General features: G+C 39.8%; 1 protein-coding gene across 2 annotated transcripts in view; it reads right to left on the bottom strand.

Annotated features, from left to right (window-relative positions):
* dock4 (dedicator of cytokinesis 4) overlaps positions 1 to 26,918 on the bottom strand; it is a 118,699-nt gene that overhangs the window by 45,569 nt on the left and 46,212 nt on the right. For both annotated transcript variants that reach the window (XM_017690341.2, XM_017690342.2), the window contains 11 exons: positions 26,450 to 26,582; positions 25,144 to 25,232; positions 22,061 to 22,186; positions 20,238 to 20,362; positions 17,944 to 18,106; positions 17,055 to 17,161; positions 16,797 to 16,953; positions 13,907 to 14,004; positions 10,828 to 10,911; positions 9,774 to 9,874; positions 1,205 to 1,286 (listed from right to left, as the gene is read on the bottom strand). In XM_017690341.2, coding sequence (XP_017545830.1) covers positions 1,205 to 1,286; positions 9,774 to 9,874; positions 10,828 to 10,911; positions 13,907 to 14,004; positions 16,797 to 16,953; positions 17,055 to 17,161; positions 17,944 to 18,106; positions 20,238 to 20,362; positions 22,061 to 22,186; positions 25,144 to 25,232; positions 26,450 to 26,582 — 1,265 coding nt within the window. The remainder of the gene's footprint in view (positions 1 to 1,204; positions 1,287 to 9,773; positions 9,875 to 10,827; positions 10,912 to 13,906; positions 14,005 to 16,796; positions 16,954 to 17,054; positions 17,162 to 17,943; positions 18,107 to 20,237; positions 20,363 to 22,060; positions 22,187 to 25,143; positions 25,233 to 26,449; positions 26,583 to 26,918) is intronic.

Below are 26,918 nucleotides of genomic sequence, written 5' to 3'. Positions count from 1 at the left end.
GAAGGTCCTCCGCTTTCTTGCGGGACCGACGAGACGCTCGTGTTCCCTCAGCGCCAGGGGATTTGCTGTCTCCGGCTTGGTGGCGTTGGGACACGGCGAACTCGGGCTGCTTAGAAACAGCCGGAGTTTCGTCCCAACGGAACAACCACATGCCGGAGTCTCGCTTACCTGCTGCGTCCTGTGGTGGCCAGTCTTTCTGTAAGGGGGAGCGAGGAGGCGGACGCACACGCTGAGATAAGCGAGATTTATTAGGGGCAAATCCAGGGTCGTGGTCAAAACAGTCCAGGGTCAGTGAGCCGACACGTACAGACTTAGGGTAAGACATCTCAAGAATTAACACAAACGAAGACCAGGTACAAAGACACGATACAAAGGTACAAAGATACAAAGACTGGCAAACGGAAGGGGCAAACACAGGGCTTAAATACACGGAACAATGAGGGACAGGTGATAACAATCAGGGGCGGAGTTACAAGACCAAAACATGAGCACATGGACAGGACTGGGAGGAGCCAACCGTGACAGAAAGAGTGAGGGGAAAAGAGGTGAAAGAGTAGGAGAGAGAGAGAGAGAGAGAGAGAGAGAGAGAGAGGGGGGGGAGGAGGAGAGAGAGACAAAGGGGGAAGGGAGAGAGAGAAAAGAGATGGAGAAGAAGAGAAAGTCAAAAAGAGAAGAGAGAAGGAGAAGGAGAGACAGATAGGAAAGAGGGATAAAAAGAGAGAAAGGGAGAGAGAGTGAGGGGAAGAGAGAGGCAGGGAATGAGGGGGAAGACAATGGAAGAGAGACAAAGAAGTTAGGGAGAGGGAGAGAGAGAGAGAGAGAGAGAGAGAGAGAGAGAGAGAGAGAGAGAGAGAGAGTTTCACTGAGGGACAGTGAGCAACTCCTGTTTCACTGACACTTTTCAAAACCCTCACTGTCGATACAAAGTTGAATATATTCTGTTGATCTGTTTTGATTATTTTATAATATTAATTTATATTAGACTGTTGTGCCAATAAACAAGTGGGAGTGAGTGGGTAATGTTTTCCCTTCTACATGTATTCTGACATTTGAGCAAATATCTTACGTTATATATTTGACATTTATGCTTATATTATAGTTGTAATATATTTTATTCTGTCTTATATTCAGCTACTCACATACATCCCGTGATATTACTGGCTCCAAATAGCAAGACTGTCTAAACAGCACTGAAGAGTTTCACCTTAAGAACCTGCTGGATCTGCTCCTGGTGCTCAGCATCGATGATCCGATCCACGTACCACTTCAACACTCGAATCAGGTCCCTGCACGCGTACACACACACACACACACACACACACACACACACACACACACACACACACACACACACACGCAAACAGAGACAGTGCATTCATAAACAAAAACAAAGAATGAAACCACTACACGTGGAACCGACTATTGATGAACTGGAGGAAATGTAATTATGTACATTTTTAGCTCCTCCTAATACACTACTGTACAAAAGTCAGAAAACACCCTTCATGTATTTATATTCTAGCCATAATGGCCATTAAGCACAAGTATATGTTAAGCACAAGTAAGACACCCAACAAAAATTTTAATGTAGTTATTTTATAACTGAAGACTAGGAGGAGGAACATGGCTGAAACCCCTCCTTCTTTCAATCTAACGCCCTGTAAATTCACATCCTCACCTTCCGTTCCCGTGGCGAAGTGTTTGCAAACCGCACCACCACCGCATCTCCTCCCTGCTCCTCAGTCCTACATCAGTCCTGCTACAGCTATGAGAGGGGATCTGGCCTTCTAGCTACAGGCTGCCCAGAACTCCAGCCCAAGTTCTCAGAGTTCTCCCCCTCCCTCAATCAGTCGTCCCTCATACTACCACCATGTTGAAGGCATGGTCTGAACCTGATGGGTCACCAAAACTGCCCCATCAGATGAACAGTGCTTAAAGCTTTCATCTTTGTGAGAGAGGAGGAAATCAAGCTGCTTCAGATATGAAAAAATCTACAGGTGTTTTTTGTCCATCCTTCTACTATGAGAAGACAACTCAATACCATGGGTAGGAAAGGATGTGTAGCTGACAAGAAACTGTTTGTGAGAAAAGGAAATAGACAAAAAGAACACTCACAAATCAAACAAAGAAGGTGAGCAATGGACGGACCACCCCAGAGTCCAAGCTTCAACATCACTGAATGTGTTTTGGATTAATTTGATTGTGAGAAGCAGAAAATGCAACCAACCTCTTAGACTGAACTTTGGAGGTAACAATAGCCCTGCAGACTTTGAGTTGTTAAAGCTATTGAATATTTTTTCTGTTATATACAAGTTTTCTATATAAAATATGTCCAATTCTATCCACAGAATTCTATAACAAAACAGTCCAAAAACAGCAAAAGAAACATATTTCATAATCCAGCAAAACATAAAACATTTCAAGCAACATCTAAATCACAAATGGTGTCTCATACACACAGCATAAGAAGTCATATATGAACACTGAAAGACTGCACTGTTCCACAGAAAACCACATTGTACAAATGACTTGGGTTTTAGTGTCATACGCCGATGCTCTAGTTTGCTTTGATCTGTGCTTTAGTGGCAGCAGTGAAGCACTGTGGCTTCTATTCCAGCATACATGCTGCTGCCCGGCTCTGAGTGAATGAAGCCTGGAAATATTCTCATTCAGAGACGATTCTGCCTAGCAACTCGGCCTCTTCCAAACTGTTTGATGAATCAAACGTAGGTCTGGGGAATATCTTTCTCTGAAATGTGTGTATGGATTCATAGGCTGCATACTGAACAGAAGGGGTGTTTGAATGTGTGTGTGTGTGTGTGTGTGTGTGTGTGTAAGGGGCATTATTAAAAAATACATAATTCTGCAGAGACATGCAGCACATCATCATTAAGAAAGAAAAGAAATACTTGGCTATTGTACTTACTTTCAGAATCTGCGGGGTTGTAATGAATCCAGATGAAATGTGAATATTTTACGAAACTGGATCTCTATGAGTAAGTCAGCTCATTTTGAGACCCCAGAGAATGAATTTGCTGTTAGGGGGAATGTTAACATTTGCTATAAGGTAAAAATGAATGTAATCTGAAACCGAAGTACCAGCATAAATATCCCAAAAGATTAAATCAAAAATTCTAATCAGCCTGTAATTAAACACATGCGGGTAGCACACTTACAAGTTGAGAGGAAGTGTGTTATTGATGTTTTCAGTGCTGTGCTCCACATTTTTTACTGCTTTTCTACTAGAATAATGAAAAACTCCCAATTTACCTACTTAACTGTTCTCTTTGTTGGAAACGTAAACTTTTACTTTTGTACTCAATGGCCACTTTATTTGAAACCCCTAACCCAACGTTGTGAAATGCTCAAAGAACATCTTAAACAGGTGATGCCATCATGCCTAAGTATAAAAAAGCATAGAGGAAAGGTTTAGTCCTTCATGGGAATAATCCAGCAGTTTAAGAACAACGTTCCTCAATAAGCGATTACATGTTAGGTACTTCACCCTCAATGGTGCATAACAGCATCAAAAGATTCCATGAAGCTAGAAACATCTTTCTGCATAATGGGCAATGCCATATGGCAACAAGATCCAGAAACACCGCCGACTTCTCTGGGCTCAAGCTCCTTTACTGTTCTCTTTATCAGAAACTTAACCTTGTCCTTCCACTCCCTGGCCACTTTATCTGAAACCCCAAACCCAATGTTGAGAAATGGGCAAAGAACATTTTTAACAGGTGAAGTCATCATGCTTGGGTATAAAAGAAGCATCCAGTAAAGGTTTAGTCCTTTATGAGCAAGGATGAGTCGAGGCTCGCCACTTTACAAAGAAAAAAAAATCAGTGAACAATCCAGCAGTTCAAAAACTACATTTCTCAATAAGCAATTACATATTAGCATCATTCCAGCATCAAAAGATTCCATGAAGCCAAAGCCATCTGCCAACAACATCCAGAAACACCACCGACTTCTCTGGGCTCAAGCGTATCAGATACAGACTGATATACAGTGGATATGTGCATTATTGTGTTGTCTGTTTGTGTATTGTTTATGGAAATAATGGACGCTGTCCTGGCAGCGAATTTGAAGCATATTTCCCAAAACAGCGTAATGAGGAAAAACATCGATATCATGTTTTTATGCTGTTTCATTTTTTATTTTAATTTTAATTTTATACAGGTCTAGCAGAATTTCCTAATCACTCACTTTCAATCGCTTTCAGGTTTTATTAGCATTTCTAACACTGTCCCAACTTTCCTGGACCTGAGGTTTGTGTGTCCACCTTGATGATGGCAGTAACCATTATAATTTCTCTATTAACTTCTACACATGTAAAATGTATAATACAAATATGTAAAATACAAACTGAACATGTCAATGTTGTTTGCTATATTTTTCCTTCAGCTTCAAAATATCCATCCGGACTGCAGATTAACCTCAGTGTGACAATCAACATGCTGCGAGGCAGAAAGCAGTGTATGGATGTGTTTGTGTGAATAAAGCCAGTGGCAAGCCATCAAACTGCAAAAAACCTCCAAGCCTCATTATTTTAACCTCATTAGAGTGTTCATATGCTATATCCCAGAGTAGTCAGTGAGCCAGGCTGAGGTTTATTCCATTAAAACTGTGTACTGAGCTCAACTAATAGCCAAGGGACACACAAAAAAGAAACAGAAAATGGAGCAATTACAGCTGATATTTCAAACAAAGCTTTCAAAGATTGTAGAGTGGGGGGAGAGACAGGGAGAGGGAGGGGGGGAGAGATAGAGAGATAGAGAGAGAGAGAGAGAGAGAGAGAGAGAGAGAGAGAGAGAGGAAGAAAGAGAGAGAGAGAGCAAGAAGGAGCCAAAGTCTGGCAAAAGAAAGTCAGGCGATAGGAACAGCATGTGAGTGAATAGAACTGCACCCTCACCCACCCACCCACACACACACACACACACACACACACACACACACACACACACACACACACACACACACACACACCTTGATCACATGTGAGAAAATGACACTCCACCTCATGTCTCAACCCACACACCAGCACATGCTAATCTACCAGAGAGAAAGATGGGATGACTGCTCAGGGCCTGAAGAGATGACAGGATGGGGAGATAGGATAGGGTGAGGAGAGGTGAAGGGCTGAGAGAATGCCAAGTTAATTAGTGTGAGAGAATAGAAAAATAAGTCAGAAAGGGAAAAAATGATGAGATGTACACTATAAAACAACACTTATCACTGTACACTGTTAGAATAATAAGGTACTGCACAGGTACACTGCAAACTATGTAAATGCCTCTTAAAGGTACAACATGGTCCTTAAGGTGCAGCTGTTAACCTTAAATGATGTTTAAAAAGAAAATGCATAACTGCACCTTTTCACAACTTTTTACAACCCCAATTCCAATGAAGTTGGGACGTTGTGTAAAACATAAAAACTGAATACGATGATTTGCAAATCTTTTTCAACCTATATTCAATTGATATTCAAAATGAGTGAATATTTGCAAAAACAATAAAGTTTATCTGTTTGAACATTAAATATTTTGTCTTTGTAGTGTATTCAATTGAATATAGGTTGAAAAGGATTTGCAAATCATCGTATTCTGTTTTTATTTACATTTTACACAACGTCCCAACTTCACTGGAATTGGGGTTGTATATAGAAAAATAACATAAAAAGTCTGGAGTCAAGATAGGATTTAAAGCCATAAACCACCCCTAAAAAAAGCAAACAATTTTCAGCTATTGGCGTTTTGGAAGTGACTCCATTGTCTTTATGTGATGTTTTGGCTGTTGGTGACCTTCCCCCATTCCGTGTGTGAGCTAGTTTTCCTCTCTGACTTTTCACTAAAAAGCATTTTCCTGAGCAGAAAATGGCAGGCTCTGGATCTTCTTTTATGTTTACACTTCACTGGTGTCAGAAGTGAAACGCATCCGTTGAGCTTGAGGAAGTCATGTGCTGCATCAACAAACTCAAGGTGGTGTAGACAACACAGCCTGGAGGAAGAGGGTACCAAGGTCTATGCATGTCCACTCCCATACGGGCCCAGTCAGCTAAGAGTGAGGCTGCTGTCTGGGAAAGATGGCAAAGGAAACAGCAGTGGAGCTTAGCTAGAGCCTGACAAGAGAGAAATGGCAAAGATGCCTCGGAGCTATACTCTGCACAGCCGCAAGTCGTCATCTGGCATCGTGGCTGGTCAGTGGCCATCACCATGACGTAGCTGTGTTTGGTACTACAGGTGCTTTTGGATCTGCCGTTGGAACAACATGATGACCACAGCCCTCCAGTAGCTGCTTTCAGAGAGGTGGAGGCTAAAGAGCGAATGGATGGCAGCAGAGCTGAGCACAATGGTTTGACAGGCATAACCAGCATTCAAAAAGGCAGTGCAGCAAGAGTTGGTGCTGGAACACTTCCTGAAAGTGCTGTTGCTGGAGGAGCTGAAATGGCACATACAGCTTGCCGCACTGGCCAGCCTTCGAGCAGCCCTGCTGAGGCAGAGATGGTAAAAATCCTCAGATTAAAAATGCTGCAGCAATTGACAGAATACAATGCAGGTAGAGGGGATTCTGGGCCAGTGAATGCACTGAAATGAGCTGGCAAACAGGAAACAGGAGCCAGCCAGGAAGATGCCACCATGGACTTCACTGACATCATGTCCTTTTCAGCTATGGAAGTAGCTTCAATAGTAGTAAGTTTTGTTTTGGAAGTGACTTTGAGTGGTGTATAGCTGTTGGTGACCTTCCCTTACATATATATGTATATATTTGGTGCTATAAGACTACCCATCAATAAGCATCATTCCTAAATTGCCACACAGCATGTCACATTGTGTCAGGTTTGATGAGAGTTTTTGTCAGACTTTTGCTTTAAGGCAAGGGAAGGATCAGTTTGCAATGGTGTAACGTTAAATCAGAGAGCAGAACCCTCCACAGTTAGCGGCCCACACACACTCACTCACACACCACCTCTTAGCCCCCCCACACACACATGAGTGGAAGGCAGTGTTAAAAAAGCGTCCTGTCAGAAGAGGGAAGCAGGTTAGCAAAGATCAAATAAATAAACTGCTCAGAGCTCAGCTACAGGCTTCACACTCAGAGCGCAAACACACACACACACACACACACACACACACACACACACACACACACACACACACACACACATTCAAAGAGGATGAGTGCAGAGAGACTACAGCACATAAAACTGCACTGTAATAGTGAAAATCAATATTTTTGTGCCCATATTATTAGATTGACTGTTACTGATCATTTGCATCACACGCATAAAAAGCACACTTAATACTTAACAACCAAATGTTAGACACTTTCTGTAAGATATCTCATCAAAATAGTTAAATATCATATCAGCCCAAGACACTGATTAAGCGTACATGATTATGCTCTTTCCCCAGACGTAGCCGATCAGCCAAGACATGTTCGCTTCTTTAGTTTTGCACTGGAGCTACGAAGCTAATACAGCTAAGCAGTAATGGTGGCTTATGATCACCAGTTAGCACCAGGCTAACTGCGTGCTTAAATCATCACACACTCACCACGAGCACACAAGAGAACATATGTAAGCTACCACCAACTTTTCAGGAGATAGATTGTTTTGCTAACAAGTAACGGAAGCTTCATTAGCATTACGCATACAGGATAAGGTGACCAGATGTCCCAGTTTTCCAGAGACAGTCCCCGTTTTTGGTGGCCTGTCCCCACCTGGAGCTGTCCCTGAAAATGTCCTTGTTTTTAACAGTGAACTAAAAACACACAGGAAAGTCCTAAGAAATAACTGGCAGCAGAGCAGATGGGCAGACGTTTCGTGTTGTGCTTGTTTTGGTCAGCAGAGCGGGCTGGCTGCTGCTATCTGCTCATCACTTAGAAAACGGATAGTTCCGGCCTGAGTCGCGTTTGAAGCAGCTGTGAAATACACAATATACACACATCTATGACCACATCACAGCAACTAGGGTTAAATTCTGTATTACTGCTGCTTGTTGTTAGTGGAATAATATTTGACTCTCATGGTGCTCACATGGACCACAGAGAGTACTGATGAAGTAAGAATCTGTTTTTGTTAGATAAATGAGAATCTGACAGCTTATTTTCTTAAATAGAACTAGGCTGGTTAGCTAGCGAACAGGCTAAAGATAACAACATTGCAAACAACATCATCACTAATATCACAGGCCTGAATTAAACTACCTATGGTATGATTCACTGTAAAATGGCAATATAAAAAATGTCACTAACCCTAACCCTAACCCTAACCCTATTGACTGCCGAAATGGAAATGCTCCTGGTTTTCATTTCACAAGGCTGGTCACCTTAATGCAGGATGATTAAATGTTCACACGCTTGACTTTATTAGCTGTTTAGTAATCTTAGACTTGCTTGCATGGAGTATGGATGTGGCTGAATCCCAGATGACTATTTTTTTCACTATATTATGCACTGTTGCAGTACGTTGTGCATTATATAGGGAGCGGGGAGCCATTTGTGATTCAGCCCCAGCGTGGGATGAGTTGGTGTTATATAAGACTCGCAGAAGTAATTGGGTGACCAAAAAATACCTAAAAAGCAAAGGTTTTGTATTGAACAGTGTTGTGTTATAATATGTTCATCATCATACATCAAAAACCCAAAAGTTCATGAAATGACCGCAATATACAGCGATGGGCCAGCGAAAGTTCTTCTTCTGATTTAATGGCCAAAGGTCGCTTGTCAACATTACAATACTCTAAAGAAACTACATTTCTTGCCAGAATACTTGTTTATGTCCATTATTATTAATAACTTTCCATTATTAATATATTTTATACAAATTGTGCATTTTATCATATTTTATGTTGAAGGCTGCTTTTAAAAGCAATAAACTTACTACTTTATTCTACCACTTGCTTGCCTAGTTTTAGAGAATGATGCTGTGTAAAACTCAACCAACTACCAAGTGTCAAATAAGTTACAATACAAATCAGTCGGCCTTCACTATAGCTTATTATGGTCTAAATACATGAAACTGTATCTGTTCCCATTGTTTATTTAATAGATAAAAACAATGGATAACTTAATGATATATTGACAGCCAAACTGTAAATGTCCCTGGTCTTCTTTTCAGAAGTTTGGTCACCTTAATGCAGGATGTCTAAATGTTCACACTCTGGTCTTTATTAGTTGTTTAGTTATCTTAAATAGACTTGTTTATGTGGTTTATGATACTGTATGATATACTGTTATCTATAAAAATGGACAAAAATATGTTTTAATAAACAAATAAAAAAAAACAACAAATCAACTTCAGACAAAAACATGTCTTGGCTGACTGAATGCATTAAAGGTAAGAGGGAAATTGTGTAACTTTGATTTACTTTGTTGAACTAAATTAGTAAGTAAGTAAATCTGCTACAATCTGGAAAACCAAAAAGTTGAAAAATGAAACCGAATGAAAAAAACAAACTGTGTTTCTATTGAATCCTTGTAGTTTTGTAATTTGTTTGGCTTTTCCTGATGGGTTGATATCACAATGTATATGATTCTAAAATCAAAAGAGATTAAAAGGTCTCTTTTCAGGGCTGATTTCAGATGCATTTTATTGGTTTCTTAAAGGGACCTGTAGGTGTTCTAGAGGAAATTACTGGAATCTAATTGTGACCATTAATCCCATTCCCACTAGAAAGCAAAACTATATTAAAACGAAGTAAGTTTTAATCCTAATGGTTTATAATTTTCTTTTTTCAGCAGGGCTGAAATAATGTAGTGTTAGTGCTGCTTACCGGTATGACAGGGCACCTGCAAAGTGATTCTCTATGTAGTTGTCCATGACAGGCTTGAAGTGCTGGAATTTACTGTCCTGCAGTAAATTGATGACATGCACCTGCACAGCAAATCAAATGAGCATTCAGTTCATCTCTTACTGCTCAGAAAAGTTACTGCTCACACTCACTGCAAACAGTCATGTCCAAAAGTATCCAGACACACCTTCTAATAATGAATTCAGCTACTATGAGGTGCATTATTGCTGACAGAGGTCTTCAGTTGTTTACACCTAGCTTATATAATCTCCTTAGAAAAGCAGTGACCAACAGAATTGGATGCTCTAGAGCGGCCACACATGTGCCTGTGCCCAATGTCACGTGTCAGCTAGAGGGATATAAAGCCCCCAGCATTGGGATGTTGCATTTTCTGGATTCACTGAGCTCCATCCATATCTTTGGCATGAGTTACAGTGATCCACAACTGGTCATCCAATATCACTACCTGATCTCACCAATGCTCTTGTGGCTGAATGCAATCCATTCCACCCAGCAATGTTCCAATATCTAGTGTAAAGCCTTCTCAGAAGAGCAATGGCTGCAGCCAAGCAAGGACTGATTTGATATTAATACCCTTCCCTGCAGTAGAAATGCGGGATGAGCAGATGTGTACAAACCTCTGAATCTGATGAATGTCTTTCAGAACGTTTAACACAATATCTTATGATAGATTTTACTGCCTAACTGTCCAAAAGTGCCTATTACCAGCAATAATGCAACTTCAGTGCCTGCAAACGGACTTTCTAAAACAAAGACAACTATCACACAACCAAGGAAAAAGCTCAAGCAGTTCAGTTATGATAAGACCCCGGTGTGAGCGAAAGCAATTAAACGTATTTTGTCAGCAGCTCAGTGGCTGTATTTGGCAGGTAACTGTGGCAACACAGCAGAAGAGGGGACAAAAAAGACTAGTTATTTAAGTCTGCATTGCATAACGTTCTGAAAGGATGTGAGACGGAGTATTTGTAAAGCTTCTCTGCACTCACACTCACACATAGAACAACACGTCCCTTACCAGGCAGTCAAACACCTTTAGTCCGTATCTCTGCGGACTGTCGTCTAAAACAGCAAACAGGGTGTCCAGCGTGTCCTGCAAAAACTGTGAGGGAGCAAACAGAGACAATAGAGATAAAACAGAGAAATAGAGATAAAAGATACACCTAACACCATGCAAAAATTTTGAGTCACTCATGAAAAATATGGGTATGAAATATTTAATTGCTCAGAAAAGCAGACAATCTCTATAAATTAGTAATTAAGTTAATGCATTAATGCTATGACATCACCAATGTAACCCTCACGTTCAAATACAGCCTTTAAACAGCAAGATGTTCCCCTGATGGTTCTCTTGTTAAACATTATTTCCAGCTACTGCAATGCTGTAAATTTCTTTATGTCTGAAATACCATTTATAAGCACAACACATTGCTATAATGGCAGTCTCAGTAACAGTAGCAGTGTTATTGCTATGCCAGGCAGTGCTTGTGGGAGAACTGAGGATAAATCAACAACCCACAAACTAATAAAAGCAACAGCAAAGCGGGAAGCTCCAGTTTGCCTTATGAAACAAGACCTGTCACGTAGGAGTTGTAATCCTTAGCTGTATATTTGACATATACACTCATTGGTTGGAACATGCAGCTGCTGCTGCTCTCACTGGACGCTGGTGAAAGTGGAACCTGAGTTCATCTTATTTTCATGTTCATCCTGCATTCATGTGATTTAATGTTCAGGTTCAAGCGGAATTATTGAAGGTAAAAATACATTCTGATGACGCTTATTTTGTCCACTCATATTGTTATAACAAAACCAATTGCTTTTAATCCTCTCAGGTTGATGATGTCATATGCATCATCAAATGACATAGTAGACAAAACATATTTTCCTTCTGCCTGGTAATCTATCCAGCAACAAGTCAGGAACACAGCCTCTGATTAGTTGGCAAGTCAGGAACACAGTTGCTGATTGGTTGACAGACTCAACCAAAGGAGGCTAACGACCATGCTAACAACAATAACTCTTTTCAACATGTAGAAATAAATTAATATTCACAGAAGACATTCAGTGTTAAAAGTGACCTTGTCAAAGTCTCCAAAATAACAGTGCACTTCAAGGCTGGATTGCAAAGCTCCTGAAGGTGATACAATCGCACCATAGCCCTCATTGAAACAGCAAAACCCCAGACTTCCAGAAAAAAATGAAAGTAAGTCTGTAGCCTGCAACGTTGCAGAAAATGTTTAATTCTTTAAAGTACAATGTGCTTTCCATACAAAACTGTCAACCTGAGAGGGTTAAAATGGAAAAAATCATAAGATCAAATTGAAAAAATGAAGACAAAAGCTGAATATAAAACATACAAATGATTAACGACACAAGGTACTGGAATTAAACATGATTCATTATTTTAATCATTTGACAGCCCTGGTATTGATTATTGATATAACATTGTGATTATGTGTGTCTGTTAGCTTAGCCATTTCCACACCTCTCCTTGAGGAAGCCCAGTATTTTCAGTTACCAGCCAATACCTGGTTCAGCTAGGTACTAGGTACCTAGGTACCCACACTCTGGGCTCTAAAGGCTTTTCTTGATTTTTGCATATATTCTTAAATTCACCTTTAACGCACTTGCATATTATATGACACCCACATGTTACATATCAGAATATTCAGAAAAATCTAAGCTCTCTCTGTATTGAGGCTCTGTTTGACTTGGAGGACTGTGTTCAGAGATAATTTGACCCTAAAGCTGAAAAGTTCAAGTCCGGTCTTAGAAATCTCAATATCTATTGTGAAAACACAGCTTTAACTCATGTGGATAAAAAGTTTTGGTGCTTGAAATAGGTTTACTAAAGACTTAGGTTCACAAAAGTATTGTAATGTATGAATAAATGCTAGTAGATAAATGCTATCCTCATCACTACTTTCCAAAACTGCTGCAGCAACTTCAGCAGCTGTAAAATGTTTATACACCATTTCATGTCTGTGCTTCAGGCAACTGAATGAAAAATGAAAGGTTTCTGATGTGATGGGTAAGTCTTTTGTGTCCATTTGTCAGTTTCACATAAAATATAGATACGCACATGAATCAACAGGCGAGAGGCAGATGTCAGACATGCAAATCTACCAGTTACACACAGTGAGTGGCAGACGGCGTGTATCTCAACTTCTCATTTGCTCATACCTCCGATTGTATATGATCACTTGATAAGACGGAATGAAAATTGCAGATGCTACAGATTGTGGAAATATTTGCACCTTGCTTCTGCGCTGTATTATCGCAAATATATTAATAGATTCATTGAAAAACATCTGATTTTATGTGTCGATGCTTTCGTCTACCCCAGAGGGTTAAATCTGACAATAGAGTTACACGCAATGGTTGAGGAACATTGGACCTCATTCACAAATAGCTTTTTTCCTAAATGTATTCTTGAGAAAAGTCCTACACTGTAAAAAGTGTCTCGTCAGATCTACTTAAAAATTACTTTATTCAACTCAAAAAATTACTTTGATTTAAAGAATCGTTCAAAGTATTTATGTAGGTTGAGTAAAACTAGTTTATTTACTTGTTACCACATTTTTTAGTAGATCTGATGAGCCACATTTTAGAGCATAAGAAAAAGTCTTTGTCAAATTCATGATGTGATCTTAAACTGCAGAATTGTTTGCACCTTAGTGCTGCTGAGTGTGCGTAGATTCTGTTCTTACCTAAGGTGAACATCATAACTATATTACATTTCCTACCAAGATTAAAACAAGTTTTACTGTATTAATGGATGTTTGTAGTTCAGGCTGAAACCCAGCTGCAGCGCAATGTATGCTGCTATGACAGAATCTGCAATTGTAGCCTGCACATTCAAATACAGCTTTCAAATTGCTATTATGGCAATACGTTTAGCACTTTCAGCAGGCTACATTGGATTGTCCTCAAGAATCAACACAGAGAAAAGAGTCAACACAGAGAAAAGCAATTAATTGTGATTAACTACACAACATAATGTGATTTAGGTGTAATTAATTATTATAATACTTTGACAGCTGTTTATGCATCACATACACAAAAAAGTCTTAGAATGTAGGCTAGCAAATTACCTTAACTATCTCAGAACCATCTATGTCCTTCAGCTTGGTCAGGGAGTCCATGATCCGTTCTGGGTGGGTTCTCCATTTCAGCAAATCCAGCATGTCACCTGCAGGTTAATATGAAACTAATATGAGCTGAAACATGATCATTATGAAAAAATATATGCATCATTAATGCCTGTCTTGCTGATAGAACAGCAAATAGCATCAAAGCCCATTTGTCAAGCTCAGTAAAAAGCTTGCTGAGTCAGGATAAACTCAGCTCTTGCATGCATGTTCTCCTTATGTAGGCTGCTAAGAAGACTCAGAGGTTTTAAAGCAGGGGAGACGCGAAACATTGCATAGCTGTAGTCATGCAGGATGGTGTTCACCAAACTGCTGCTGAAGAAGATAAAATAAAGCTGTGTCACATGGTCACAAAGCTCCCTGAAGTGTGATATGACTCCCTGACTGGCTGTGTGCAGAGTCTTCTCGCAATGCTCTGTGGCTCAGGGTGATTGGAGCGCAGCTGCCGGGCCGTTCTGAGCGCTGTCTGAGTTATTGGGTTGAGCTCCAAGGTCAACAGAGGCAGGTGTGAGATCAGCATGCAGTCATCTCTCCTGCACACTCACGCACTCTTTCACGTCCGCCGCTGCATCGGCTTCACTTGTACAGAGCACATAAATAGCTCAGAAAGGTCGCAGACGAAAGGTCACATAAGGAAGAGGAACGGAGCTTCAGCTGTGCCAGTTAATCGCTCAGGTTCGGAGTAATAGAAGATCATTTAAGAATGGGGTAGATCTGTGACGCTTAACTGCAATGAAGTACTATTTCATAAACTGGAGCATTTTAAAGTTTTCAAATTCTGTGTTGGGATTTTATCTAATGTGAATTCATACACAAAGCTCTGCTGGTGACATCCTGTATAAATAAAAATTATGTGTGGCCACGACTTAGTAAGACATGGGAACAAGATAATTAACTTCTTGTCATGACTTAGTAAGACATGGGAACGAGTTCCTAATGCGTGGCCATGACTTAGTAAGGCATGGGAACGAGATTCTAATGCGTGGTCACAACTTAGTAAGGTATGATCTCGTTCCCACACTTTACTATGTTGTGGTCACAACTTAATTATCGCACTGTCATGCCTTACTAAGTCATAGCCACAAATTAGGACCTTGTTTCTACATTTTATAAGGCATGGCCACGCATTATGATCTTGTTTCCACAAGTTAATAAGGCGTGGCCACACTTTATGATCTTGTTTCCATGAGTTAATAAGGCATTGCCACACACTGTTTTTATTTATCTGTCACCAGGAGGGCTACATAAATAGCAAAGATCAAGCATGCTCAATTTTCAGCTACTAAATGGTCAAACTGGGGAAAAAATGGCATGTTTTCCGTTATAAGAGAAAAAAGGTTGAAATTTTTGACAGAAAAAAGATTTTATAAGACAACAGCAAAGTGTCAAAATCTATTAACAAACCATCTCAATGATAATGAACACGGGTTAAAAAACAGTTTATTTCCAAGGATGTGTGAAGCTGAATTTATAGGTTATTCAGCTTATTTTGGACTCGAAATGGTCAAAATCATTCAGTTTTTTCTAAAGCACTGCTCAGCACAGACTTGTTCAAACAGTTTGAACAGCAGTAGATAAACAGTGCAAAAAAAGATTCATCTGCGTGGAGTTTTTATGAGATATATTAGACAAGCCGTTTGTAATCTCTGTTCATGCCAAGTATCAGGATGGGATACAATACCCAAGAATACCCCCCTACAGGTTTAATATCACTTCAAAACATGACATCCCGCACAATACACAAGAATACAGCAAAAAAAACTGAAGCAGAAAGGAATATTTCCTGTTAAAATGCTCATACTATTTGTAGCCTCAGCCTGTTTGAAATGAGGAAAAAATTCACAAATGACAAGAAAAGCGCAAAACATAAGCAAAAAATAATGCTTTGTGAGCAACCATTCTGCGAGGACACTGGATTCTGCACCTTACATACAGTTTATTTTATGCTGATTATTTATTGTGAGAGGAGTTTGATTCTGTTCGAAGGCAAATTTAATCAATAATAAATATTTCTTGATACGTAAATATATACATATACATATATATATATATATATATTTATATACATATATACACGGGTTGATCTCTGGGCTGCTGGTAGGTGGCCTGCCCCCTTCAGCACTTTGTTTTGGACAGCAGGCAACTGCGTGGCCCAGGGGGCGGGGCGAGAAACCACCCGCGCCTGGCCGCGCATAATCAGTGCAGCTGTAGCCACTCACCGGGCTGTGGCGATGCAGGTTTAAACAGCCACGGAACCTCAGTCCGGTGAGTAGCTTGGTGTGAGAGTCCATGGGTGTTAACTACTGTGCTCTCTCTCTTTCTGCGCTCCATACACAGACTGAGCCCACGGCCGGGAGTCCACGAGAGACTTCCCCTCCTGCTGCGCTCCTCACGGGACTCCCCCCTGCTGCTTTGTTCTTTGTTTTTTTCTTTTTTCTTTTGATTTTAACGCCAATAAACAGCGCGGCTACAAGTCGCTAACCTACTTCCCCTCTCCTGTGGTCCCTGGCTTGCCTCTGGCGCCCCACAATATATATAATATATATATATAAACAGTACGTCACACAGTGCCAGAAACCACTACTCACTGTAGGTCCATTATTTCAGAAAGTTGCGCTCCGTCACATGCTTAGGCACTAGGCAGCACTGAAATGTGATAGTAAATGTTCAGGAACAGGGCTCAGGCGGCAACTTTAGCAGGCAATATTACGGATTTTTAGCATTTAATGTGATAAATTATGTCACATAATGTCACAATATGCTTTTCTGAGCATATCATGGATATCGTTAGACCTTCAAGGACGCAGGTAAGTAGTGTGGAGCGCTGCTGTACCGTTCTGGGTGAGTTTGGTGGAGCACAGCAGGGAAAGGATCCAGAAAGACTCTTTGCTGTTCTTCATGGTCTGGTTGTTACCAGGCTGCAGGCTGGCTTTAGAGAAGGGAAGCTTGAGGTAGCGAGAGCAGTCCTGCAGGTTCGCCGTTTCTTCACACTGACAGGAGCAGGAGGGAAGAGTTAATACTAACACACTCACATACATACTCACACACACACACACACACACACACACACACACACACAACCTTCCAGTACCTTGTGGACGATGAGCTCATGAGTTCCATCAGGCAGTGTTCTCCCATCCTCTTGCATCAGTGGAACAAAAGAGTAACCAAACAGCTTCTTCTCTCCTTTCTCCTTTGCTGCAGGAGAACACAGGAAACGTCACATCAAATCTTAAAGTAGCCCTGAACATTTTTCAACATGCAACAACAGGAAAAGAACAGAAACTCACTGCCTCAAACAAGTGAACAGATGCCAGTATGGATGCCTTAAAGTGCTCTTTTTTGGTGAACTGTATTTTTTTCGACATATGACATTTGTGCAGATGTGTGTACTCAAAATAGTCATAATTCATTTTTGCATGACCATTTCCCAAACTCTCTTTATCTTTGTACAATTAAACAGGCTATTTTGTTACTGTAACTTTAAGACTGCTATATTTTGATGTGCTCTGTTCTAAAGCAGTCTGGGCTGAAACACTGCTTATACCTTCAGTATTGATAACTAGGGCTAGACTGCTGTAGGCACTTTTTCCAAAATATGAGCCCTTTAAAGCCAAAAGCAGCACTTGCAGAAAGGAAGTACAAATTTCAACGTAAGCAATGATTTCTGCTTTACTAATTGTGTTATATTCTAAATAGGTTAATATTAGAATAAGTGGTGAGAATTCATTCTATTCAGTAGTACCGCTGCTACTGTGAACAGCTCCACTCAGCAAAGCAGCTCTCTAATGAATCACTGAAATCTCAGTCACAGCTATCTGGGATGTTCCCACTGAATATTCTGTGAGTGTTCTAATGAATCCGTCTCCACAGAGTTTCCTCAGAGTGCAGTGGGACAGCAGCACTGCAGCACAGCTCTTAATCGCCATTAATAACCTCACTGACAGTGTATGTGACGGTGGCGGAGTGTGTGTTCTTACTGGAGCAGTGTCTGAACTCGAAGCGCAGGTGTGTGACCCTGAAGAGCTCCGGAGGAACGGTCAGCTTAATCTGCTCTGACCAGCGCGGGCTGTTACTGTGATATAGAACAAACGAGTGAAACTCGTCCGCCCCCAGCTCACCTGAACCTGAGCACACCAGACCCTGAGAGAGAGAGAGAGAGAAATATGGCCAACAATTTCCATATTGGTACATCAACAGCATTTTCAATAATCAAATATGTTACAATACAACAGCTGAAGCTCTGTGGTTTGACTTAATTTACAGATATTTAATGGAAACTGCTGGTTATACAGTTGGCAAGTCCAAGATATAACCAACTGTGAGGATTATCATTACCACCTCCTGTCATTACCATCACACAGCTGATGATTGTAATGACAAGCCATAACTTGATCAAAGCTCTGATCAGGTCTTCAATTCACAACATGCACTGAAATGAAGATTCTTGACCAAAACTGAAATTCAGGATATACTGAGCCAAAAAGTGAAACCAAAAACCAAAAGAAAGAGTTTACTTAGACATAATTTGCCATTATAATTATGCTTTAGAATTAATGTAATAATGCTGATAGTGCTTCAAAGGCAATAATCAGCATGCTGGGAAAGATCTAACCGAACTACTGGACTAATTTAGTCTTAAACAGCTTCATTAATAAGATTAGATATGAAACGTTATGAGCATAAAAACAGCTGCTCTCATCTAACAACAGTAGTGTCGTTCAATCCACCGCTTACTGCTGTACTCATGAGAGCTGAAAGCGTGGCTGCAGTTCCTTAACTGAGATGCATGGAGCTGAAAGCACAGGTCTCAAAGTGTGGGGGTACTGCAGTACCGCACCTCTGCAGATGGATACTAATGACTACAAGAAATTTAGTTCCTTTAGAACCCATGTGTCAAACACAAGGCCCGTGGACCACATCGAGGACCGCCACACAATCCTTTCTGGTTCACAAAAGTATTTTAATTTTCTATTAATATTAGCTTGCTTCACAATGTGCTGCACTACAGTCCCCAGCATGCACTGCTGTGCTCTGACCCTCCTACCCCAACAACAGTCTATGTGACAGCAGTTACACCACAATTCTACACAATTCTGCACAGTTCCACACCAGTCATATCACCAAATTCATATCAGCTGCAGTTTAACCAGTACAAACACTTAACTTTAGCTCAACAGCTCAGAAATTGAGCCCAGGTCTTAATGAACATGCAGCAAAGAAAGGATGCCAGGGGTCTATTTCAAGCAAACAGGTAAGTATAAAGACTAAGCTTTTGGGGACATTTAAATCTTGAATATTTCAAGTGTCCATGTAATATTTCAGGATCTACTACAAATGTCTGTATTTTACTGCTGAAGTTTTTGCATATTTTGAGTAAATAATGTCCAGTTCGGTAGCACACTATTAATAAAAATTTTAATAATTTTTTTTTTTGCTTTGGCCCACAGATTTGATTCAATTTCTTAATATGGCCCCTTTACTGGTTTAGTTTGACACCCCTGCTTCAGAGCACAGTATTGTTACGAAGCAATCATGGACCTCTGAATGCAGAGTAGAACATTCGTTTGACCATTGCTGTATATCGCAGTTTTTTGTCTCATAACAATAAACATAACACAGCACTGTTTAATACAAAAACCTTCACTTTATAAGTACTTTTCGCCAAATTACCATTGTGATGCTTATTTTGCACCAAGCTAGTGCACTCCATAGGTATTTAAATACTGCATCTCCACAGTGCATAATATAGCAAAATAGTAGTCACTTGGGATTCAGCCACATCCTTATTCAACAAATAGGGCACTATTTGGCTGTAGAATCAAGAATTTCAGAACTTTCATTGCACACTCCTTAGGGAATACAGAGTCATTTGAGATTTACTTTAATTCCATCCTATGATATAAACAATGCAGTTGTTTAGGCTGTTTTAGCCTGCTAGCTGACCAGTCTGGTTCTAGGTAAGAAAATAAGTTGTCAGCCTCTCAGTTTAAACAAAAACAAGTAGCATTAGAAACAAAAATTATTCCATAAAAAGCATAAGAATTTTTCATGACGTGACGCAGTAATACAGAGTTCAGTTGATGTGATGCGGTCATAGGCGTGCACTATGCATATTGTTTATTTTACAACAGCTTTGAACAAGTCAATCAGAGTTAAAGGACAGAACTATCTGTTTTATAATGTGCTTTTAATTGAAGAATCACTTATATTTTACTGGTTGTATTCTTATATTTAGAATGATTCCTGTTCATGGACGTGTTGCTAGGTTTACCTTTAGTACTTGGCCATCTCCTCCCAGCAGATACACAGTGACCTCCACATTTCTCGCCACACTCTTCCCTCCTTTCTCAAACTCGCCTCTCTCCAGTGTCACATACAGATCATTCCTCACTTCACCTGCAGAAAAAAGGTGTTTTTCATCACTCACTGAAACACTTTATGAAGTTATCCTCATAAGCCTGTGGGAAAATGCAACATTCATTTGGCACCTCTGACCCCAATAAAGTCGCAAACACCATATCTGAGCTTGCCCTTCGACTCCATAAGTCATAGGTCAGTTGAGACGAGAAAACCACTATAAGACGACACTAATTACTCAATTAACACAAGCTGTGATGCATCCCCCATGAGCCCTCTGAGAGTGTGAAAGCCAATAGAAGCATGCAAATTGGACACATAGACAGCATCTCAATGGGTCGGACAGATCCATCTCAATAGAGGACATTCTGAAATGAAATAAAATAAAAAAAACCCACCAATGACAGTATTTAGTTGTCCTATATCAATGCAGGTATTAAAAGCTTGTGAGCAGGTCGATAAATGGCCTCTAATAAACAGATAAGCAGCTCCCTTGAGTGTCTGCATTTGAAGATGAGCAAATTGTGCAGACCACATCACTGCGAACAATCAATACTTCATTACATTACGCACACACAAGTCTTCCACAGTGAGAGATACGCTTGTGTTGCATCACAGATTGAACATGGTGTCATAATTTCACAGCTGTTTTCAACTGCTGATGCCATCGTATCATTCACCTGTAGAAGTTGCCTTTATCACTGGTAAAAGCAAACATCCTGCAATTTTAGACGAATTACTTCACACAAGTTGTGTACTGAGAAGGATTTTACCAAACGTGCAGATTATAATCTTTCAATCCCACATTTGTAGCAGTAAGTAGAAGACAATTTGTGTTATGACTGAAAACTTTTTAAAGTCATATTTGGTGGAAAGAAAAAGCATCCTTTATTTGTAAATTCAATGTATTCTGTCCCTAATGAAAATGAAAGGAAAAAGTAACAACTCAAACACTTTAATACAGAATAAAAACTGAATGTAAATGTAATTTATTGCATAACTATGCATTTAATTATGTAATTAGGTAATTTTGTTTAAATAGCATAATGGAATGGCAATAACTGTAGACATCTAAAGGAAAAGCAGTTACTTGAGACTGCAATGTCATAAAGAGTGTCATTAAAATGTCTTTGTGCAGTCCATTTCACTAGCTTTACAATTTCATAAACACATAAAACCTCACTGAAGAATATGGTGGTGACAAACTTAGGGGATCATGCTTCCAGTTACAGTAACAAAATATGAATTTATATGAATATACATGATCAGATAGGAGGGGACCGGATAGGACGCGATGGGGAAGGACAGGAGAGGATAGGAAAAGACATTTTAGGAAAGGATAGCATAGGGCAGCATAGGATAGGATAGGTAAAGGACAGGACACAATGGGACATGAGAAGAGAGGACAGGATTAGATATTATAGGACAAGATAGGATAGGATAGGTAAAGGACAGGACACAATAGGACATGAGAACATTGGATAGGATAGGACAGGACACAACAGAATAGGACAGGAAATGATATTTTAGGATAGAATAGAATAGAATAGAATAGAATAGAATAGGACATTATAGGAAAAAGAAAAGAAAGAAGGATAGGACAGAACAGGACAGAACAGGACAGGACAGGACAGGACAGGACAGGACAGGACAGGAATTTCTCAACAAGAAGTTAAATCTACATGTGCTAAAAAGGAATTGTTTTGGCATGATGATATTGAAAACATTTTCTCTCACCTGGCATGATGATATCAGAGAAGCCAAGTCTCCGGGTGATGGAGACATTGCGGGTAAAGAGGCGCATGTAGTCCTTTTGGATCTGCTCCAGGTTCCCATGTAACAGCTGCAGTGAAACAGCAAGTCCTGCAGGAACCAGCACAAACACAGCACAACTGTACTGAACTGCCACTATATAAAAACTCTAAATACCTCAAAACCTGGGTTATTTGAAGAATGCAGTAAGTGGGCCTGAGCTTGTGCTGGGCAGCAACATTCGTAGTCCATAATATTCACTGCTGCTGTGTTCTCCATTCTTAAAGATAAACAGCTCAAGGATCTTTCACCTGCATTCATCATGCACACTGACAATTTCAGCATGAGATTTATACTCTAAAGTCCTCAATCCTTTCGACGAAATCTTCAAAATCATTTTTTATTCACAGAGTGAGGCATGATAGAAAGCAGTTCATCTCTTCTGCTGTCGTACAGAAAAGCTACCCATGTTGTATTGCATGGTTATTACTTTTTTCATGGTTTTGAGATGTGCTCAAAATGTGTAGGTACACATTATATCCTAAAGGTTCCTCATGTTTTCTGGCTGTAAAATTCTGGGAAAAATCTTTAATTTAATTGGTGTTTATATTACGTGGAGGTTCTTCACATTCACAGCTCCAAAGAACCATTTTTGGCACCTTTATTTTTAAGAGCGTAGGTTAACAACCCATAGAAATATTATGTATCTCTGTTTGCTACTGATTCTCTGCCTCCCAGCACAAAGCCTAATTATGGCGTCTTTATTTCATAACTTACAGAATGGCCTGCCCACACATGGCCACTCACCAAGACAAATCCATTCATATCTCCAACATTAGTCAGACCAGTGAGCCACTCTTATGTAAGCTACTACTCGACCTCCTCCACAAAACACAACCGTAGACAATGCAGCAGAACAGACCGCAAACAGAGACCTTGGGTATGTGTGCTTTGTTACGATAGATTGGGGGCAGGATCATACAATCGCGAGGTCTCAAAAGGGCAAACAACATTCGGCCAGCATGCCTTGCAAATGGCTTCTTAGGTTCAAGGAAAGAGGTCAGTAAACAGGACTTTGAACCGTGTCGGGATGATGAAAGGTTTTACGTTAGCAAGATGGCAGCAAAGGTGCCCATTACAAGCGTCTTAGAGGAGAGAGATAAAGCAGAAAAGGTTAGGCATAGCCTGCGCTCACAGTACACCGCTCAATAGTCCCTTCCAGCTGCTATTGACAGCTAATGCACACATGACTAATAATTAGCGTTTAATGGACGACACTTAGAAAAGCCCCATTTAACAAAATTGAATTATGGGCGAATGAATTGCTCATTAATCAGTCGCTGTAGAATTAGTCGGCTCTGGCAGACTAAGCTGAAAAGAAAACAACCCTCTTCCTTCCCAGACTGGGTGGGCACTTCAATGCTGCTATTTTTTCTCATTTATTTATCTGCAGGGAAGGGTCTGGGAAGATTAACGGTTATAGTATAGTATATATTTATCAGTATAAAATGAAAAAGACTTTTATGAAAGCCAGTTCCTTATAATAATTTGGCAAAAAAAATACATCATTTCCCCCTCGTCGATCAGCCAAGATGCACTGGCTACAAAGCTGCTGTAGCTAACAAGCAACATCCATTGCAGAGTTTCAGACATTTTAGCTAAATCTTATTTATAGGGCCATATTCTACATTTTTCTTGTTCTTTTTCCCTTGATGTCCACTTAATGTTTGTGTAGGTTATGATATTGAAAATATCTAAGTTGCTTGTCCTCATGGGTCACGTGGGGAGCTGGAGCCTATCCCAGCAGTCGCTGGGTGGAAGGAAACACCTTGGACAGGCTGCCAGTCCATCACAGGGCAGACACACATTCACACCTAATTTAACATCTCCCTTTGGCCTAAATGCATGTCTTTGGACTGTGGGAGAAAGCCTGGAGAAAACCCATGCAGACACAGGGGGAACATGTAAACCCGCATACCTCCAAAATGAAGACTTTACAGGAGAAGGAAAAAGCATTACTTTAAATGTAAGTCAATGGAACCAGACTTTTTTCCAAGTCATTTGGGGTCAATTGTTTTGGCTCATTCATCACAAAATTTGCATACAATATAAAGGACAACAGGTATTCTCAAATGATATCAAAAACTGAAAAAAAAGGTATACATGAGGTTTTGTTCCAACAGCAGCGATATGTTAAATAAGCTCTGTTCTGATTGGCTTGAATGGGTGGAGCTAAGGTGCTGTAGGCTGAATAGGTGGATATATGTACACAAATTGGTTTTCGTGACATCACTGAAACAATGAATTCAAAACAGACCGTGTGGACTGGGGAGTGAATGGTACAATTTGAAACTTTAACAACATTTAGATATTTCTTCAAACTCCTTTATTTACATAAAAAGTATGGGAAATGTGGTTTATCCACAATGTTGATGTATTTTGGTCCACATGTTTGTCCATTTTTTATTGATATCAAATTGTATGACATTCTGTTATTTTTTGGCCGAACTTGAAAAATAATTTTCCTAATAATTAGCCTTTTCATATCTGGTAGTGCATCTTATCAGGATCTTGGATAGGGCTTGTCCACATAATAATGCAGATGTCTTAATTGACATTGTCCATAACCACTGTGGCTAATACAGAAGGCTAATTATTCTAAACTGCCATCTTCTTATAAACATAGGTCGAAAGCCAGTGGAAGGACATGAGTGACATCATGCAAAATTGTGAAGGATACAGTAAAGGTTTAAGCCATGTACACATTGTGAAAGGAGTATAGTGGTGAATATAAGCGCTGGTCATGGTCCTTTTTACAGAGCTCATTTGGTGAAGCTGCTTTGAAGCAGTGAGACCTATGTTCTGCAGCCTGGAATTCATCTGTAGGAGCGAGCTGGGCAGCGTTCTGTAAGAAGCTCTGCTATTTATATCATAAGAGGAAAGAAGAGAGGAATTCTGCTCCATTTGCTAGACTCTGTAAAGCAGGCTTTCCAAAAGGTTTGGCCATTTACTCAAGCTGAAGGTGAAGCACTGAGGAAACATAAATGCTTGAGCTATAGACGACTGACCTGTGCTGGAGCCAATCTGACTGTATCTGGAGCTGACTTTGCGGATGATGTTGTCGTGTATTTGATACCATTCGCTTTCAGTGTTGCATCTACAAACAAAAAATAAACACAAAACTTAGGAACAGACTTAGGACCACATATGACTCACTCATATATGTAGACGGTGATGAGATTTAGCTTAAACTTCCAGCTTCCATATTAAAAAAATATTTATAAAATTTTGCAATTTTACAAAGAGGTCCAACTTGCCAAACATTGTATATTGATTTCTATAATTCTCCTCTTTCTTCAAATAGTTAAGCTCAGCGCAAACTGCATGTTCAGCTAAAAACTAAAACTATTATTAGGCGTATCACAAAAAATGTAAAAAAGCTGGATTTATTCAAGATTACTGTGATGTAGCTGTATTCTGTTGTGTGTTCTGCTGCAAACGTACAATAATAAGCTATAATTTATTAATTCATTATCATAATCTCCTGTATTTTTACCGAACAACTGAAAAAACTAATACAGCAATTTACTGTACATTTATATATGGAAAAACTAACTTGAAATTTTATCACACCTTTTGTTGTTCACCATATTTTAGGCTGTATATGCACAGAATATCTCAAATATGCAAGTGGAAATGTACATTTTACTGACGTTTTAACTTAATCATTTACACAAAGTTGACCAAAAACATACATTGGGCAATTTTAAATAAATAAATACATAAATAAATACAGTGTTTTTAAAACAATAAAACATTGTTAAAATGTTGTTATATCCCATAATGCTGTGTGGTCTAGCAATACGTCAAACTCTAATTTGATGTGTTATAACAGAAAATATCTTTAGATTTTGCAATAAAATGATGAATGTATTATTTTAATATTTTAACTGTTAAATGAGGTCATCTTAATCATGGTGACTCAATTAGAAACAGCACATTTTTAAACATCAGCTTGATATCAGTCAATACTATGTAGTACTTTGTAGTAAGGTTTCAGTTTTGGTATCAGAAATAAACCTGGCATTGTGCCATCTCTAATATTCTCTATTTACATCTGTAGTCTGTATATGTTTTGTGATTTAGGCATGCAGTTTGAACTATACTAACCTAGTAGGTAGAGTAGCTAGTCACCTGTTCGCTACATTAGCCTCGTAGCTGCCGTCCAAAACTAAAGAAGCAAACTTCAGACACCAAACATGTCTTGGTGATCGACTACATTTCGGGTGAGTGGGAAATTGGTTAATAAAGTGGTTTTCTAACTAACTGCATAATCCAAAGAGTAGAGCGTTTAGAGGAAAGTGTCAGACTCACGAGTAAACTTTGAGCAGGTGGTCATCCTTGCAGTCGGCCGTCAGCAGATCAGACACGCTGATCACGGTGCAGCCAAATGGACGCCTGTACTGAGTGTTAGACACACTCTTCTTCTCCCCAGCGACCATTCGCCCTGACAAACACACACCAGCCAGGTTCACCATAACACAACCACAAAACATGGCCTGGAACTGAACTGGGCTCCAGTGTCACAAATACAGCAACAGAGCTGCAGTTCTGTCCTAAAGACCAACACTGCCACCAGCTCGGCATGACACTTGACGTTACATGAGAGCTAACAGATTGTGACAGGCTGTGTCACAGTTCATGCTCTAGTCTAGAATGCAAGCGAGCTTCCATGAGCTGGCAGCCTTATGCTGGGTTTGTGACAGAACATTGAAAGCTAAAAGATATAATTTGACACCAAATTTATAAAGCTCCAGCACATACACAGCCACATTCTGACTCA

Source organism: Pygocentrus nattereri, chromosome 8, assembly GCF_015220715.1.
Source record: "Pygocentrus nattereri isolate fPygNat1 chromosome 8, fPygNat1.pri, whole genome shotgun sequence".
NCBI classification, from domain to species: Eukaryota; Metazoa; Chordata; class Actinopteri; order Characiformes; family Serrasalmidae; genus Pygocentrus; species Pygocentrus nattereri.
Note: the sequence above shows the minus strand (reverse complement) of the source record. Positions and strands in the feature narration are given on the sequence as shown.